We start from the raw sequence: 13,088 nt of genomic DNA on the forward strand, positions 1-13,088 counted from the left end.
CACCCTTGAATATTGGTCTCATCCAAGCCATTCCCTCGCCGCCGATCAGCCAACCGACACGGAACCTCACTCAACTCGCACCGTGATATCTATCTACTCTATTTATCTGTTGTTTTTTCTCTGTTCTCGCGCACACTGTCTTTGTCTGTCTTATACTGTCCCTCTTTCAAGGAGTTCTTGTCTTGCGTGACTGTCTGCAGTATTTATCAAATTCGTCTTTGGCCGAATTGGAACAGTCGTATTGTGCAGACGTAGCGCTCAGTTTCCTGGCGCATTCCTCAGCCATATACTACTCACAACGCTCAACTTCACGAAACCCAAAATACTGAGTTGAAGGCGTTGGCACCACATCCCGCTTCGATAACGACAACGCATGCGGGAGGTCCTTGAAGCCTGGTTCGCTCAACTTCTGCTACATTGCATCGTAACCGAAAGCACTGAGACATCTTGACGTCGACACCATCCTGTTACCCAGCCCGAGGTTTCCATCCCATATTCATTTCGTTTGCGGACTCATACCAAACCAACGAACGAACCTTCAGTTGTTTTCCAATCAGGAGTTTGGTGTCGTGTGCATCCTCGACGTTGTCGGCATGCTGAGCATAGCTTTACAGCCTGATATATTTCTCTATCTCTACTGATTTCGGAAACTTGAAGAGTCGAACCTCAAAACCTACGGACGATCCTACCCCAAGCACAACCACGAGTTTGCCAAAATGAACGAAAAATGGAAGAGGATGACCCTTCCAACCCTCAAGACAACACCACCCGTACCAATTCCCAATGATGGGAGCAAAGGATTCGACAACGGCGATGGAAAGAAACCCCGCGTCTTCTCCAAGGCGCTTCGTTCGCTCAGCAATTCCTCAATGGAGTCCATGTCACAAAGCCCATCCCGAAGCTCATCCTCTATGCGACGCCTACAAAAGACCCATTCCGGCTCGGGTTCCATGATTGACAGAATACACCGTCGAGTATCGATAGCCTCACCAATGAGCGCGTCTGCTCCCGAATTTGCTGCGATTGCCCCTGAAGTGCCTTATTCTTCGATGGAACTTATTCAATCCGGGCCACTCAAGACTGATGTTACACTCCTAAAAGCTCGTGCCGAGTATCTAGTTTTGACTGATACCTGCTTGATCAAATTTGGGGGTGTAGATGGCGCAAAAGCTACTTTTCCGCAGATCAGGACAGGCGATGGAACGTTGAAACCAAGCAGTTCGCACAGTACAAGCAAATCATCCTCTGATATACGCATGGAGATCCCTCTGCGTTCCATTGTTGGGGTTTTCAACGAAGAAGGCTCGAGCCCACGGTTTGGCATCGAGATCTGGTGGTTTTCGCAGTGGCCTAAACTGGCATACTCAAAGGCACATTTGTTCTTCATGTTGCCCGAGGATCGCGATGACTGGCTAGCCAACATTCAAAAGACCTGCAGAATCAGCCACAGACGATCACCATCTCCGTCCTTAATACCCAGCAACCTAAGAACGAGAATCAACCACATTGTGGAGACCACAGAACCCGATTCGAATGCCAATGTCTCAAAAATTTTGACATTTCCCGTGGTCAAGCGTACAGTCGGTGCACTCCAAAAGGCCAATTCAAGTGACGACTCGCAGCACTTCTCAGATGGGTCCTCGTTCTACATTGTTATTGGGTCAGCTATGTTGTACTTCATCGAGGTCCTAAAGGCAGATTATACAACTACCCCTGGTGATTTGCGTGTCAAGGTTCAGTCCTATGGAACAGTCTCACTAATACGGTTCCGGGCCTCCGTTGCGTCGCATGAGCAACGGTTTGTCATAAGCTTTCGGTAAGTTATATCGGAAGCAACGTGAATCATGATTTTAAATGCTGATGTGTGTCAGATTACCTCTTGGTCGCGAAAACCGACTCGAGCTTGCAAGTGTCCATTACCGACATGTCATCGAGGCCATGACCAAAGTAGACCGAGAGTTGAAGCCCATGTGGCCACAACATTTGCAAAAGGCCATTTTCGATATTAAAGGTCTTCCTCCACCACTTCAATTGACCTCTGGAAACGATTTGGGAGGTCTTGAACGAAGCTTACACGCCTACTGCGCCGCTTTCAAGGTCCAGGTTCCAAGCTGGACCATTGAATGGAACACACCCTCCCAACCAGCTTTCCGCCTGTTGCCTCCCACCAACCAACCATACTCTACTCTGCAATTGCTTGCAATGTTCCGTGCCCTACGTTATAACAGTTATTTCAAAGAATTGTCTTTCCGCAACATCGATTTGTCTGGTCTTGCTGGGAAGAAGGACTATTCACACTTTGGAGATACCATTGCTTACACATCACTCAACGGAGTTAAGATCTCTGAAGAGCATTATGATATTCTCATGCAGTCCTCTGTCCTTAGTCAAGAGATTCACGCCCTGGCGTTTTCCTCTGAATCGATACGAAGCATGGACTTGAGGAACATACTGGGCCCGCGAAGCATCATTGGTCGTTCCAAAGACCCCGAGGGTGCTCGCAGAGTCAGTTCAGAGGTCTTGCGACCCATCCTACTCTTACTGAAGCGCCAAGCTTGTCTTTGCCATAGCATCACCATGTCTGGCAACCTCATTGCACCGAGTGACATTGAGGAACTGGCCAATCTCCTCATTCTTGACGAGGTCTACATGAAAAAAATCGACGTATCCAATTGCGGTCTGGGTGATGAAGGTCTCACTACTCTCTGGGCAGGTATCCCAGGTCAAGGGGCTAGCCTACAGCACATTGACACCTCAGAGAATCAGGGCACGGTCAAGTTCGAGATTATTCGTGACTCGCTCAGTCAACTTCAAGCTATAAGAAAGCTGAACATAGCTGGCAACACGAGAATCCCATACGATGTCCCGTTATTCGAGGACTACGTGCTAAACTCTTGGTCTCTAGAGGAACTTGACTTGTCCGGAATTGCTGTAAGTGATCTCCTATGATGACTGGGTTGACAAAAACTAACAAGACTTGCTCAGCTTAACGCTCCAACCGTTGATATCTTGACCGCGTACCTGGCGTCACAAACTTCGGAACGCCTTCGTGTTCTTCGTTTGAGCAAATGCGGTCTGACAGGTGCTCAGATCGCCCAGATGTTCTATGCAATGGGCCAGGGTAGGCAGATCACATTTTATATCAACGGCAATCGCTTGGACGAGGGTATCGACGATTTGTGTGCTGTCATTGGCGAATGCTTTGGGCCCTGGGGCCTTTTCGTGCAGATGGTCGAGTTTGCTTTGGAGGCTAATTACATCAAACTTCTGGAGGCGTTGACGGTTAACAACACAATCGAGTGCCTGAGTCTTGCTGGTACCGCTACTCCTGACTCGGCCAGTGAGACGGCCTGCAGAGCAATCTCAAATTTGTTCTCGCAAAACCACACAATCAGGTTTCTGGACCTTTCTGGGTTTGATGCCAAATTAGATGAGGGTCGCCTTGGTCGGGGCTTCTCGAAATCTCTTGGTGGCCTTCGTTTCAACACAAAGCTGGAACATCTGCGCGTACGAAGTCAAATGCTGAACGTCAACATCGGAGACCTGGCTGAAGCCATCTCTGCTAATAAGACACTCCACAGCTTGGACTGTGAGGGCAACGATTTCAACCTCTCTAATTTTAGACATCTCGTACGACATTTAAGCGACAATACGACGATCCGCTATTTTTCAGCGTTTTCAGATCGTGATCTTGCACAAACAATTCAAAAGTCTGTGGACAGTGCCGTCGCGACTGCAACGACGTCAGTACGCAGACAATCCATGATATCCAAGCTGCGACACGAAAAAGTCCCACAGAATGTCAACGATCCTTTGGCGCAGCAATTGCGAGAAGGGTGGGAAGACGCAGTTCACACACAGCAAGAGGTTTTGGAGAGAAACCGACTGCTCTTCGAGGAAGGCGAAGATGGCCGTTTGGACTCGGGCCAGGACGGGCACCTGCTTTGCGAAGGTGAGGAGGACTTCTCCAAGGCATTCGGTGGGCTAGCACTGCTAGCTTTCGAGTCCAAGAGGGCATTGAATCGTCGCACTTCCAACCCGTATTTGAGCAACAAGAGGGCCAGCATGATCTCGCTGGGTCCAGCTCGTCTAGTCAGCGCGGAGCCAGGTCCCAGAGTCGCGAGATCTTGGTCAAGGTCATTCTCGATTGTCTCGAGTGAGGGAGGCATAAGTGCAGCAGAGAGCCCAAGCACAAGTTCAGCGGTTCCTACCCCTCCCGAGCCGGACAGTCCAGTCGACAAAGAGTACCTAGTAGGGAACCAGGAGAACGGGCATGATGATGGCCTCGATTACGAGTACAGCTTTGCGGACCCTCATGATACTGATTTTGGATTGGAACTACGAGCCCATCGACGATTCTGGAGCGATGAGGCTGGGTGTATTGAGGAAGAGGACCATGGAGTGCAGTTTGACGAACGGCACACGTGAGACGAGGATAATGAAAACTAATGGAGAAAATGCGTGTAAGGACAATGGTATTGTAGTCGACCCTTTCCCGACCATTCCGGAGTTCTTTTATGGGGCATATGGCACATGGAAGCAGGCGCTTGATGGTTTGGTATAATTATCTTGTTTGTGGTTTTGGAGCATTCTTTTTGCGTATAAATTACTCTTGATACCCTTCGCTATTTCTGTTTATTTAGACGAGCTGAATTAAATATCTTTACTGTTTCAACGAGCATCGTAATTCTTTGGCCTACCTTAGTAGTTAAGGTTCATATGTCAGTATCCATGATAGCTCTATGTAAGAAGCGTAATGAGCTCAATACATGTTAATAAGTTCCAGATATGAAAAGACCACAATCCCTGTTTGTCGTTCCAACTTAGGAGAGTCCTGTCCATGGAGCTCAGCCACCTCAATTTGCTTTGGGCTTCCATTCCCCTGTAAAAGCCCACAGATGCCTTGGCGGGCCACTAGAAGCGCTCCGGCTACTCTCCACGGGGGGACACACTCCACTAGAAACCTACAGCAACCTACCTGCCCAAAGACGACGCTCGTCATCACGTACGAAAGCCACTCTCTTACTCCTCCATCATCACATCCAATCTTGTGGATGCCCTCTGTCTACTCCGCGATTACCGACTGAGGGCCTTACAGTCCTTTAATATTGTATTTCTCATCTTATTATTGCATTTTTCGAGCTTGAACTTCTATTACGGGAGCTTCCACGCCCCAGAGACTGTCTTTTGGTTCCTCACAACCCCCGAATTTAGCGCCTCCTCGACACCCGAACCAGATCTCGTACGTGGTCTTGAGAATAGGAATCAACCACAATGTACTCCAACTCGAACGCCTATCTAGGCGGTAACAGCCAGCGACCTGGTGGTCAGCAGCAGCAATATGGCGGAGGATCGTTTGGTAACATGGGCGCTGGTCAGCAGCCTGGCCAGCAACCCAGTCCTTTTGCGCCTCAACCTACAGGCTTCGGACAAGCTCCTTTGCAGCAACAGTATACTGGCTTCCCAATGCAAGGCCAGGGACTGCAGCCGCAACAGCCTCTCCAGCAGCAATACACTGGGTTCCCTGGTCAGCAACAGCAACAGCAACAGCCTCAACAGCAACAACCCTTTCAGACTGGTGCTCCCGCGATGCCCTCGATCCCACCCCAGTTCCAGCAGCAATTCCAACAGCAGCAGCAGCAGCAGCAGCAGCCGACTGGCTTCTCTGCCTCGCCTCAGCCGGCATCCGGGCCATCCAACCCCCCTGCGGTACCAATGAAACCACAAGCTACCGGTTTCACTGAGATGGCCGCGTCCTTCCAGACAGGTGGTACTGCAAAACCACGAGGCCGAAGACCAGAAAAGCCGCAGCCTAACAAGATCCCCAACATCCGACTGTCGTTTATCACAGCACAGGACCAAGCCAAGTTTGAGACCTTGTTCAAATCCGCAGTTGGTGACGGTGGAATGACCATGTCAGGAGAAAAGGCGCGCGATCTACTTATGCGATCAAGACTTGATGGCGACGCTCTGTCTCATATCTGGTACGAATAACTCCTATTGACTTCCTTTTGTAGCTCCATGTTGATATATTTTAGGACTCTCGCCGATACCACCCGTGCTGGACAACTTTACTTCCCCGAATTCGCCCTCGCCATGTACCTGTGCAACTTGAAGCTTACCGGCAAGCAGTTGCCGCCTAACCTGCCCGACAACATCAAGAACGAGGTTTCAAGCATGGTAGATATCATCAGCTTCAGCATCGCTGACGACGCTACTCCTTCAGGCGGTGCTTCTCTCACCCCTGACATCAGGACCAACACTGCGACTCCCCCAACTATCCAGCAACCTCAACCTCAGCAGCCCCCACCTCAACCCCAAGCGTCCAACGCGCAGCTACTTCAAGCGCAAATGACGGGATTCCCTGGGCAACAGACAGGATTTGGACAACAACAGAGCCTACAGAGCCAAGCGACCGGTTTCCCTGGGATGCAGAACCCCCAACCCACCGGATACAGTGGCCCCCGGCCTCCAATGCCTCCTATGCCTACTGGCTATGGCCAATCGCTGGCTCCTGGTCCTGCGGGTGGCATGGCTGCTCCCTTGAATGCCCAGCCTACTGGACGACCTGGTCAATGGGGCCTTGTCAATGCGCCTGCAACAGGTCTCCCCAACATTGATGCTCTCCAGGCTCAGATGATGCCTCAGCAAGGTCGCGAAGCCGGAAACTTTACCACTCAGGGCCTTCAAGGAAACGCTGTCATTCCCTGGGCGATTACAAAGGAAGAGAAGACTCGTTACGACTCTCTTTTCAAGGCTTGGGACGGTCTTAGCAAGGGCTATATTGGTGGCGACCAGGCCATTGAGATCTTCGGACAAAGTGGACTCGAGAAGCCCGACCTGGAGCGGGTTTGGACTTTGGCTGATCACGGTAACAAGGGCCGTCTGGATCTCGACGAATTCGCTGTTGCCATGCATTTGATCTATAGAAAGCTCAACGGTTACCCATTGCCCAACAACCTCCCTGCCGAGCTTGTTCCTCCTTCTACCCGTAACTTCAGCAAATCGATTGGTACCCTGAAGTCAATGCTTCACGATGAATCCGAATTCCGCACCAAGTCCGGCGCGGCTCTCTTGCCTCAGAAGACGGGCGTGAGCTACATGAAGAACCGCTCACTCAGGGGCGCGCCTGCCGGAGCTATTGCTGGTAAAAAGGATGCCACAGTCTTCAAGAACGAAGACGAGCAGTTTGGTTACAGATCTAGCGCTCGTCGTAGGGTTGGCAACAATTCTCCTCGGCCTGAATCTCCCGCCTCTGTTGCTTCGAACGATGATTTGACTATTGACCAGCTCAAGAAGAAGATCAAGGAGAAGGAGGTTCTTCTGGATGCTATGGATTTCGCTGACGAGAAGAACCTTGAAGAAGACGACATTCTCGATCGTCGCGATCGACGTGAGGCCGAAGAGCTTTACCGCCGCATTCGTCGCATCCAAGAGGATATTGATTCCCACCCTGATGCGGCCCTAACAAGCGGGGATTCTGAAGCTGAGCGAAGAGCCCTCAAGCGGCAGCTACAGAACCTTACGGATAAGGTTCCTGAGCTTGCTTCCCAGGTGCGAAGAACTGAGAAGGCCATCATGGACGCCAGACTGGAACTTTTCCGCATCAAGGATGCCAAGGCTCACCCCAACAGCGGTGCTCCTATCGTAGGAACTGGGCCTGGTGGTACTGTGACTGAATCAGATCGTCTCAAGGCCAGAGCCAAGGCCATGATGCAGCAGCGAACTGCTGCTCTGACTGGCAAGAAGGTCGATGTCGACACTGAGGACGTCGGTGGGCCTAAGCGACTTGAAGAGGAGAACATCAAGGTCAAGAACGAGAAGGAGAGCAACGAGCGCATGGTCCGCGATGTTGAGGAAAGTGTTCGAGACTTTGCCCGCGGCATTGAGGATAGTCTCAAGGAGGGTGGTCGTGACAACACTAGTGAGCACGAGAAGCGCCGCTGGGAGGATGCGCTTGGCGTAGAGGATGAGGTTCGCGATTTCATCTTCGATCTTCAGCGTGAAAGCCGCAGCGCTCGTGTCCGTGCTCAGGACAAGCGATCTACTCGAAGCTCTGCACGAACCGAGGAGGCTCGGCCGGAACGTGTTGCCAGCCCCCGAGTAGAGGATCCCGTCTCAAATTCTCGTACTTCTACGCCCAGTGCTGGAGGATCATACTCCGCGTACAAGACCCCTGAGGAGCGAGCTGCTTTCATCAAGCAGCAGGCTGAACAGCGTATGGCCGAGAGACTGGCCGCTTTAGGAATCAAGGCTCCCACCAAGGCTGGCGAGACAGCTGCCCAGCGCATGGAGCGTGAACGATCCGAGCGAGCCGCAAAACTGCGCCAGGCCGAGGAGGAAGATGCTCGCAGGGAGGCTGACCGCCAGGCTCGTCTCGCTGAGGAGCAGGGAGGCCCTCCTCCTGCCGCTGAGCAGCCCAAGACTGAGGCCAAGAAGCAGCCTCCACCCCCACCAACCCGGCACCGTGGCAAGCCTGAAGCGGACCAGGAGGCTTCAAAACAAGCTGAGGAAGATAGACTTACTCGCGAACATGAGCAGCAACAGCGCGAGACGCAACAGATGGAGTGAGTCCTACACTAAAAGTCCATACAGCCAGGGTACTAACAAATTTATAGGGATGATGCAAAGGAACAGGAGGATGACCTTGCCAAGGAGCGAGAGGCTTCTGAAGCCCGGCTCAAGGCTCTTGAGGAACAAGTGAAGCAAGGCAAGCTCCGTAAGGAGGAAGAGAAGAAGCGCAAGAAGGCTGCCATGGCCGAGGCCAAAGAAAAAGAGGCCAAACTTGCTGCTCGAAAGGCTGAGATTGAGGCTGCTCGACAGCGGGAGCTTGAGCTTCAACGACAGCTTGAGGCTATGGAAGATGGCGATAGTTCATCGTCCGATGATGACGAGGGTCCTCAGCAGGTCACCCCCCAGGCTTCTACACCTACAAGAAGTGACAGTCAAGTGGCTAGCCAGGCAGAGGAAAAGCAGCCCTCGCCGCCCCCTGCCGAGGCTGTCTCGTCTCCTCCCCCTCCTTCAATGGTTGTTACATCGCCGCCCAGTGAGACTGAGAGTAAGAACCCATTCTTCCGGATGATGTCTCAGTCGAACGAAGGTACACCCGCTGCTGCTCCTGCTGCGCCGGCTCCTTCGGCACCTTCGGCCACAAACCCTTTCCATAGGATGACACAGAACCAGGAGGCCAAATCTCCCTCAGCTCCTGTCTCTCGTCGCCGTGCAGACACGGACGACTGGGGTTCTGATAACGACGATAAGGACGACGACTCCGACGACGAGCGACCTGGTGGTGGCAGTGCAGCTCAGCTAGCCTCTATACTGTTTGGTACTATGGCACCTCCTCGTCCTCTTTCAGCAGCTGGTAGAGAGTCGGCAACAAATAGCCCTGCTCAGACGACTTCTGCTTGGGCCAACACACCTCCTCCCGCTCCTCCAGTGTCGAACGATGATGGTGGAGCTCCGGTGTCTTCTCCGCCTCCCCCTCCACCGATGCCCGGCAGTGGTGCGCCCAATGCTCCTCCTCCGCCGCCGCCTATGCCCGGAAGTAACGGCCCTCCTGCTCCCCCGCCGCCACCACCACCTATGCCATCAACTGGAGCACCTCCTCCTCCTCCAATGGGCGGCGCTCCTCCTCCTCCTCCTCCTCCTCCCCCTGGCAATGCGCCAGCTCTTCCTTCCGGCGGTGGTCGACCAGCCGGCTTCTTGAGCGAGATCCAGCTGGGCAGGTCTCTCAAGAAGACAACCACCAAGGACAGCAGCTCATCTGCAGTAGCAGGTCGAGTTTTGGATTAATGGTTTTGCGTGCATAGCTTGGAGAAGGACTATTGATCATGATGAGATGGGACGCGAGACAGGTGTGACGTTAAACAAGGGATGGCTTTTTGTGTGAGGCGTATATAGCTAGTTAGGTAGTCGATAATGTTAGTAGTTTCGAATACGATTAGATCGTTGTCCTGACCTTTTCGGTATTACCGTTGTGACATGGCATGGCGGAGGAGTCTCGTGCTTGAGACATGTTCTGTCCGAGGCAAGGTGTCTCATGGGGAACGTTGCGAGTTATGCTGTGAAGCCACTCATGAAGTACGATGCCGCTTCACGGCAATGGTGTACTTTGGCAGGACAGCCCAGTCTCGTGGTCCGATCGACATCGGTGACTACATATGGCTCAGATAGTGATACGTCGGCGTTGAAACGGTCTCAGTCAAGTCTCAAGCTAGTTTTGGTGATGAATGTTTTGCCGTGCGAGTTTACTCCATAGACTACTGTTTTACTAAGAGATATTGAGAAAGTGGCCTCGGCATTGAAAGACTTTGGAAGCAAGCATTATTCGCCTTTTCACTAATGGCAATTAGAAGGAAGCATTTCAGTGGCAGCTAATGAGAAGCATGCTGAGCAGGCGAGATACGTGGTGCAAGTGGACATGTCAATTTGAATGAAACATGAAAAGTCGGGATCAAGCGAAGGGTACAAGGATGCACAAAGTCAAGTACGGTACAAAGTATGTTGGGATGTGTTCTCGACGGTGTTTCTCATTCCATTTGAGCCATTGAGTTATGCCTTGAAGGAGAATATTAATGAGATGTGTAGTTTCGTTGGTGAATGCATAGAAATTAGAGGTCTAGGCTGCTAGGGATGGTAAAGCATGTTGCAGCGCTGGGTGTCTGCCGGACGGAGATGGGGCCGAGATATGCCGGAAGCTTGGTCAAGAAGACTTAAACTAAAGAGCAGGGGGACCATGGTATCAGCTATGGAAGTACTGGACTAAGTCACGTATTGGGATATGTGCCGAGCATTACCACGGAGCGTCCGATATACGCAGGGATAAATGAGCTGTGTCCAACCAACTCCACGATAGACAGGGCCAGAGCTATACGGGTGGATCGTGAAGAGAAGGATAAACGGACGAACAAACACACGGACGGCTATTAGTTTGAAAGAGCGAGGGTAAAAGAAGTGAAAAGAAGAAAAGAATGGAAGTGAACATCTGACTGGACGAAAGCTCAGATCACCGTGAGATACGTCTGGCCTCAATCTACAGGGCCCGAGGTGATAGATAACTCCAACTAGTTGACCAAGCAGATGAGAACCTGAACCTGGTCTCCCCTCGGTTAGTCTGGGGGGACTAGATGAGTTGTCAAAGTGTAAAAGGGAAAAGGTCTGATCTTTTTGTTTAAGAAACTTGATTGTGCAAGATTAGCACCCGCGTATTATTATGCAAGAAAATGGCAGGTGACAGACAGATATCTCGCCATTGTTAGGGATCCAGTGGTTTCTGGATCTTTAGCTTTTTACTATTCCTTGTCCTGCCTGGATTTACGTTTTATCTTTTTTCTGTTCACCTTTACAGGGTTGATAATGATCCCAACAAGGCATAATCCCCCCCCAACGTCCATATCAGGAACCATTTAAAGCCCTTGCGTCAGGAATGTGAATTTTGAATGTGCGGAGAGAAAAAAAGACAAGTCCTGGTCTGGCCTGCCTGAACTCACCCCCGGCCCTTGACTATTGGGAGGGAAGGGTACTGGGATGCTGGGGCGAATAGCTTCGTGGAGCGTGTTCGATGTGGATACTAGTTTAATTGAAGATGGAGCACGAGACTTGATCAGCTTCTTTTTAAAGAAATCAGAGTGAATTTGGTTCTGATTCTGACAGCGGTCATGATGTCACCCCATGCGGAGTACATGGCAGCCAGTCTCACTTACTCTGTAGTAGGCTGCTACTAGGCTGGGCTACAGTAAAAGAAATGGATTCCATTCAGGGGATTGATTCAAGCCTGATACATACTAAAAAGTTAGGTTTGGGTCTCTTTTTACGAGGCGACGGGTATAATCCGAGAGAAGGGAGAGGAGCAAAAGAGCGGTCAAAGTGATTGTAATTTAATTAATCAAGTCGCTCAATCAAATCAGCAATTGATTGATACTGTAATAATGATGTTTGGATCAGGTCACTCGTGTCAGATCAGCTGTAAACGGCCGCATATTGGGTTACATGGCTTCTCATTCCTCGTGGTGGTGAAGTCGAAAAGAGGTTGGATGAGAGTTTGTTAGGTTACTACCCAAAGAGGCAATGAGTAAATAATGTAGTCAAGTTTAGCAGTTGAGAGCGCGTGAGGGGAAACGCGTCGTAAGCCCGGGAATATTGAGGATACGAGACGGAAGAGGAGGAGGAGGGGGAATCCAATCCAACCTTTTTTGTGGCTTTATCATGATGACGCCTCAATGGGTACAGTATACCACGGCACAGTGCAGTGTAGTGTATCTATTATAGAGTCTTCAGTAATAGTACCCCGCTGATTCTGATCTCGACATGGGAGATATCCAGGTTTATCCTTCTTGGCTTTGCCGTGTTTCCCCCTCCTCTCAGCCGAGTGAGTGCTGCGCCATATTTTGCTAGTTCTTCCACTGTATCCGTAAATGGAAACTACCTCATACCAAGCTGCAAGGCAAGGAGACTCGAAAACCATTGACAGCTGAAACTCGAAAGATCTATCCCAAGTATGGAGCAAGGATCATCAACTACTGGCAGCTCTAGGCTGGAACTGTGCTAGGTCATCCACCGTAACAAATCTTGGTTGCACTTGAGGCGGATTCTTGGATTTGGGAGGTTCGGCTATCGACTTTTCTTTTGTCTGCTCGAAAGGACCCTGTTCATTCCAGACTTTTTTTCCTTTTCTTTTCTTTTCTCTTTTTTTTTTTTGGAGAAAAAGCTTGGAATTGGCTTTTTGCACACGTTTGTCTAGGATCAACACAATATCTGTATAACGATATACTTTGCAACTGCTTAATCTTGAAAGTCGAATCTGCCGAGTACAGAATTGCAAATGTTTAATCTATAGATATCAGTATCTAGAGACCAGATATTTACCGCTGATCTCTAACTGAATGTCTTGAACCCCGATGTCCCCGAAATTGTCAAGACGGTAAAGTAAGACAGCGAAAGTCAAAGGGAGAAAGAGGGGTTCCCTTGCTCGTATCACGACATCGGATCGAATAGGATATGGTTTAGATTGGCACATGGCTTTCTTGTTTTTTCCTCTTCAGCCTCGATTGGGTCAGTCTAGGAAAGCCAGTCAGCCCAATCGCAAA

The 13,088-nt window shown here is 50.6% G+C and overlaps 2 protein-coding genes across 2 annotated transcripts; both read left to right on the plus strand.

Moving 5' to 3' along the window:
* Nucleotides 1-716: 716 nt before the first annotated feature.
* On the plus strand, nt 717-4,428 carry FSST1_002123 (uncharacterized protein; the record flags this gene model as incomplete). Its single annotated transcript, XM_083228081.1, has 3 exons — nt 717-1,816; nt 1,872-2,931; nt 2,986-4,428. The coding sequence occupies 3 exons, from the start codon at nt 717-719 to the stop codon at nt 4,426-4,428; spliced, it is 3,603 nt and encodes a 1,200-aa protein (XP_083092305.1).
* Nucleotides 4,429-5,274: 846 nt separating this feature from the next.
* FSST1_002124 (uncharacterized protein) lies at nt 5,275-9,795 on the plus strand (the record flags this gene model as incomplete). Its single annotated transcript, XM_083228082.1, has 3 exons — nt 5,275-5,984; nt 6,039-8,567; nt 8,619-9,795. The coding sequence occupies 3 exons, from the start codon at nt 5,275-5,277 to the stop codon at nt 9,793-9,795; spliced, it is 4,416 nt and encodes a 1,471-aa protein (XP_083092306.1).
* Nucleotides 9,796-13,088: the final 3,293 nt, after the last annotated feature.

Source organism: Fusarium sambucinum, chromosome IV (assembly GCF_050947815.1).
Source record: "Fusarium sambucinum isolate potato_lamoka chromosome IV, whole genome shotgun sequence".
NCBI lineage: Eukaryota > Fungi > Ascomycota > Sordariomycetes > Hypocreales > Nectriaceae > Fusarium > Fusarium sambucinum.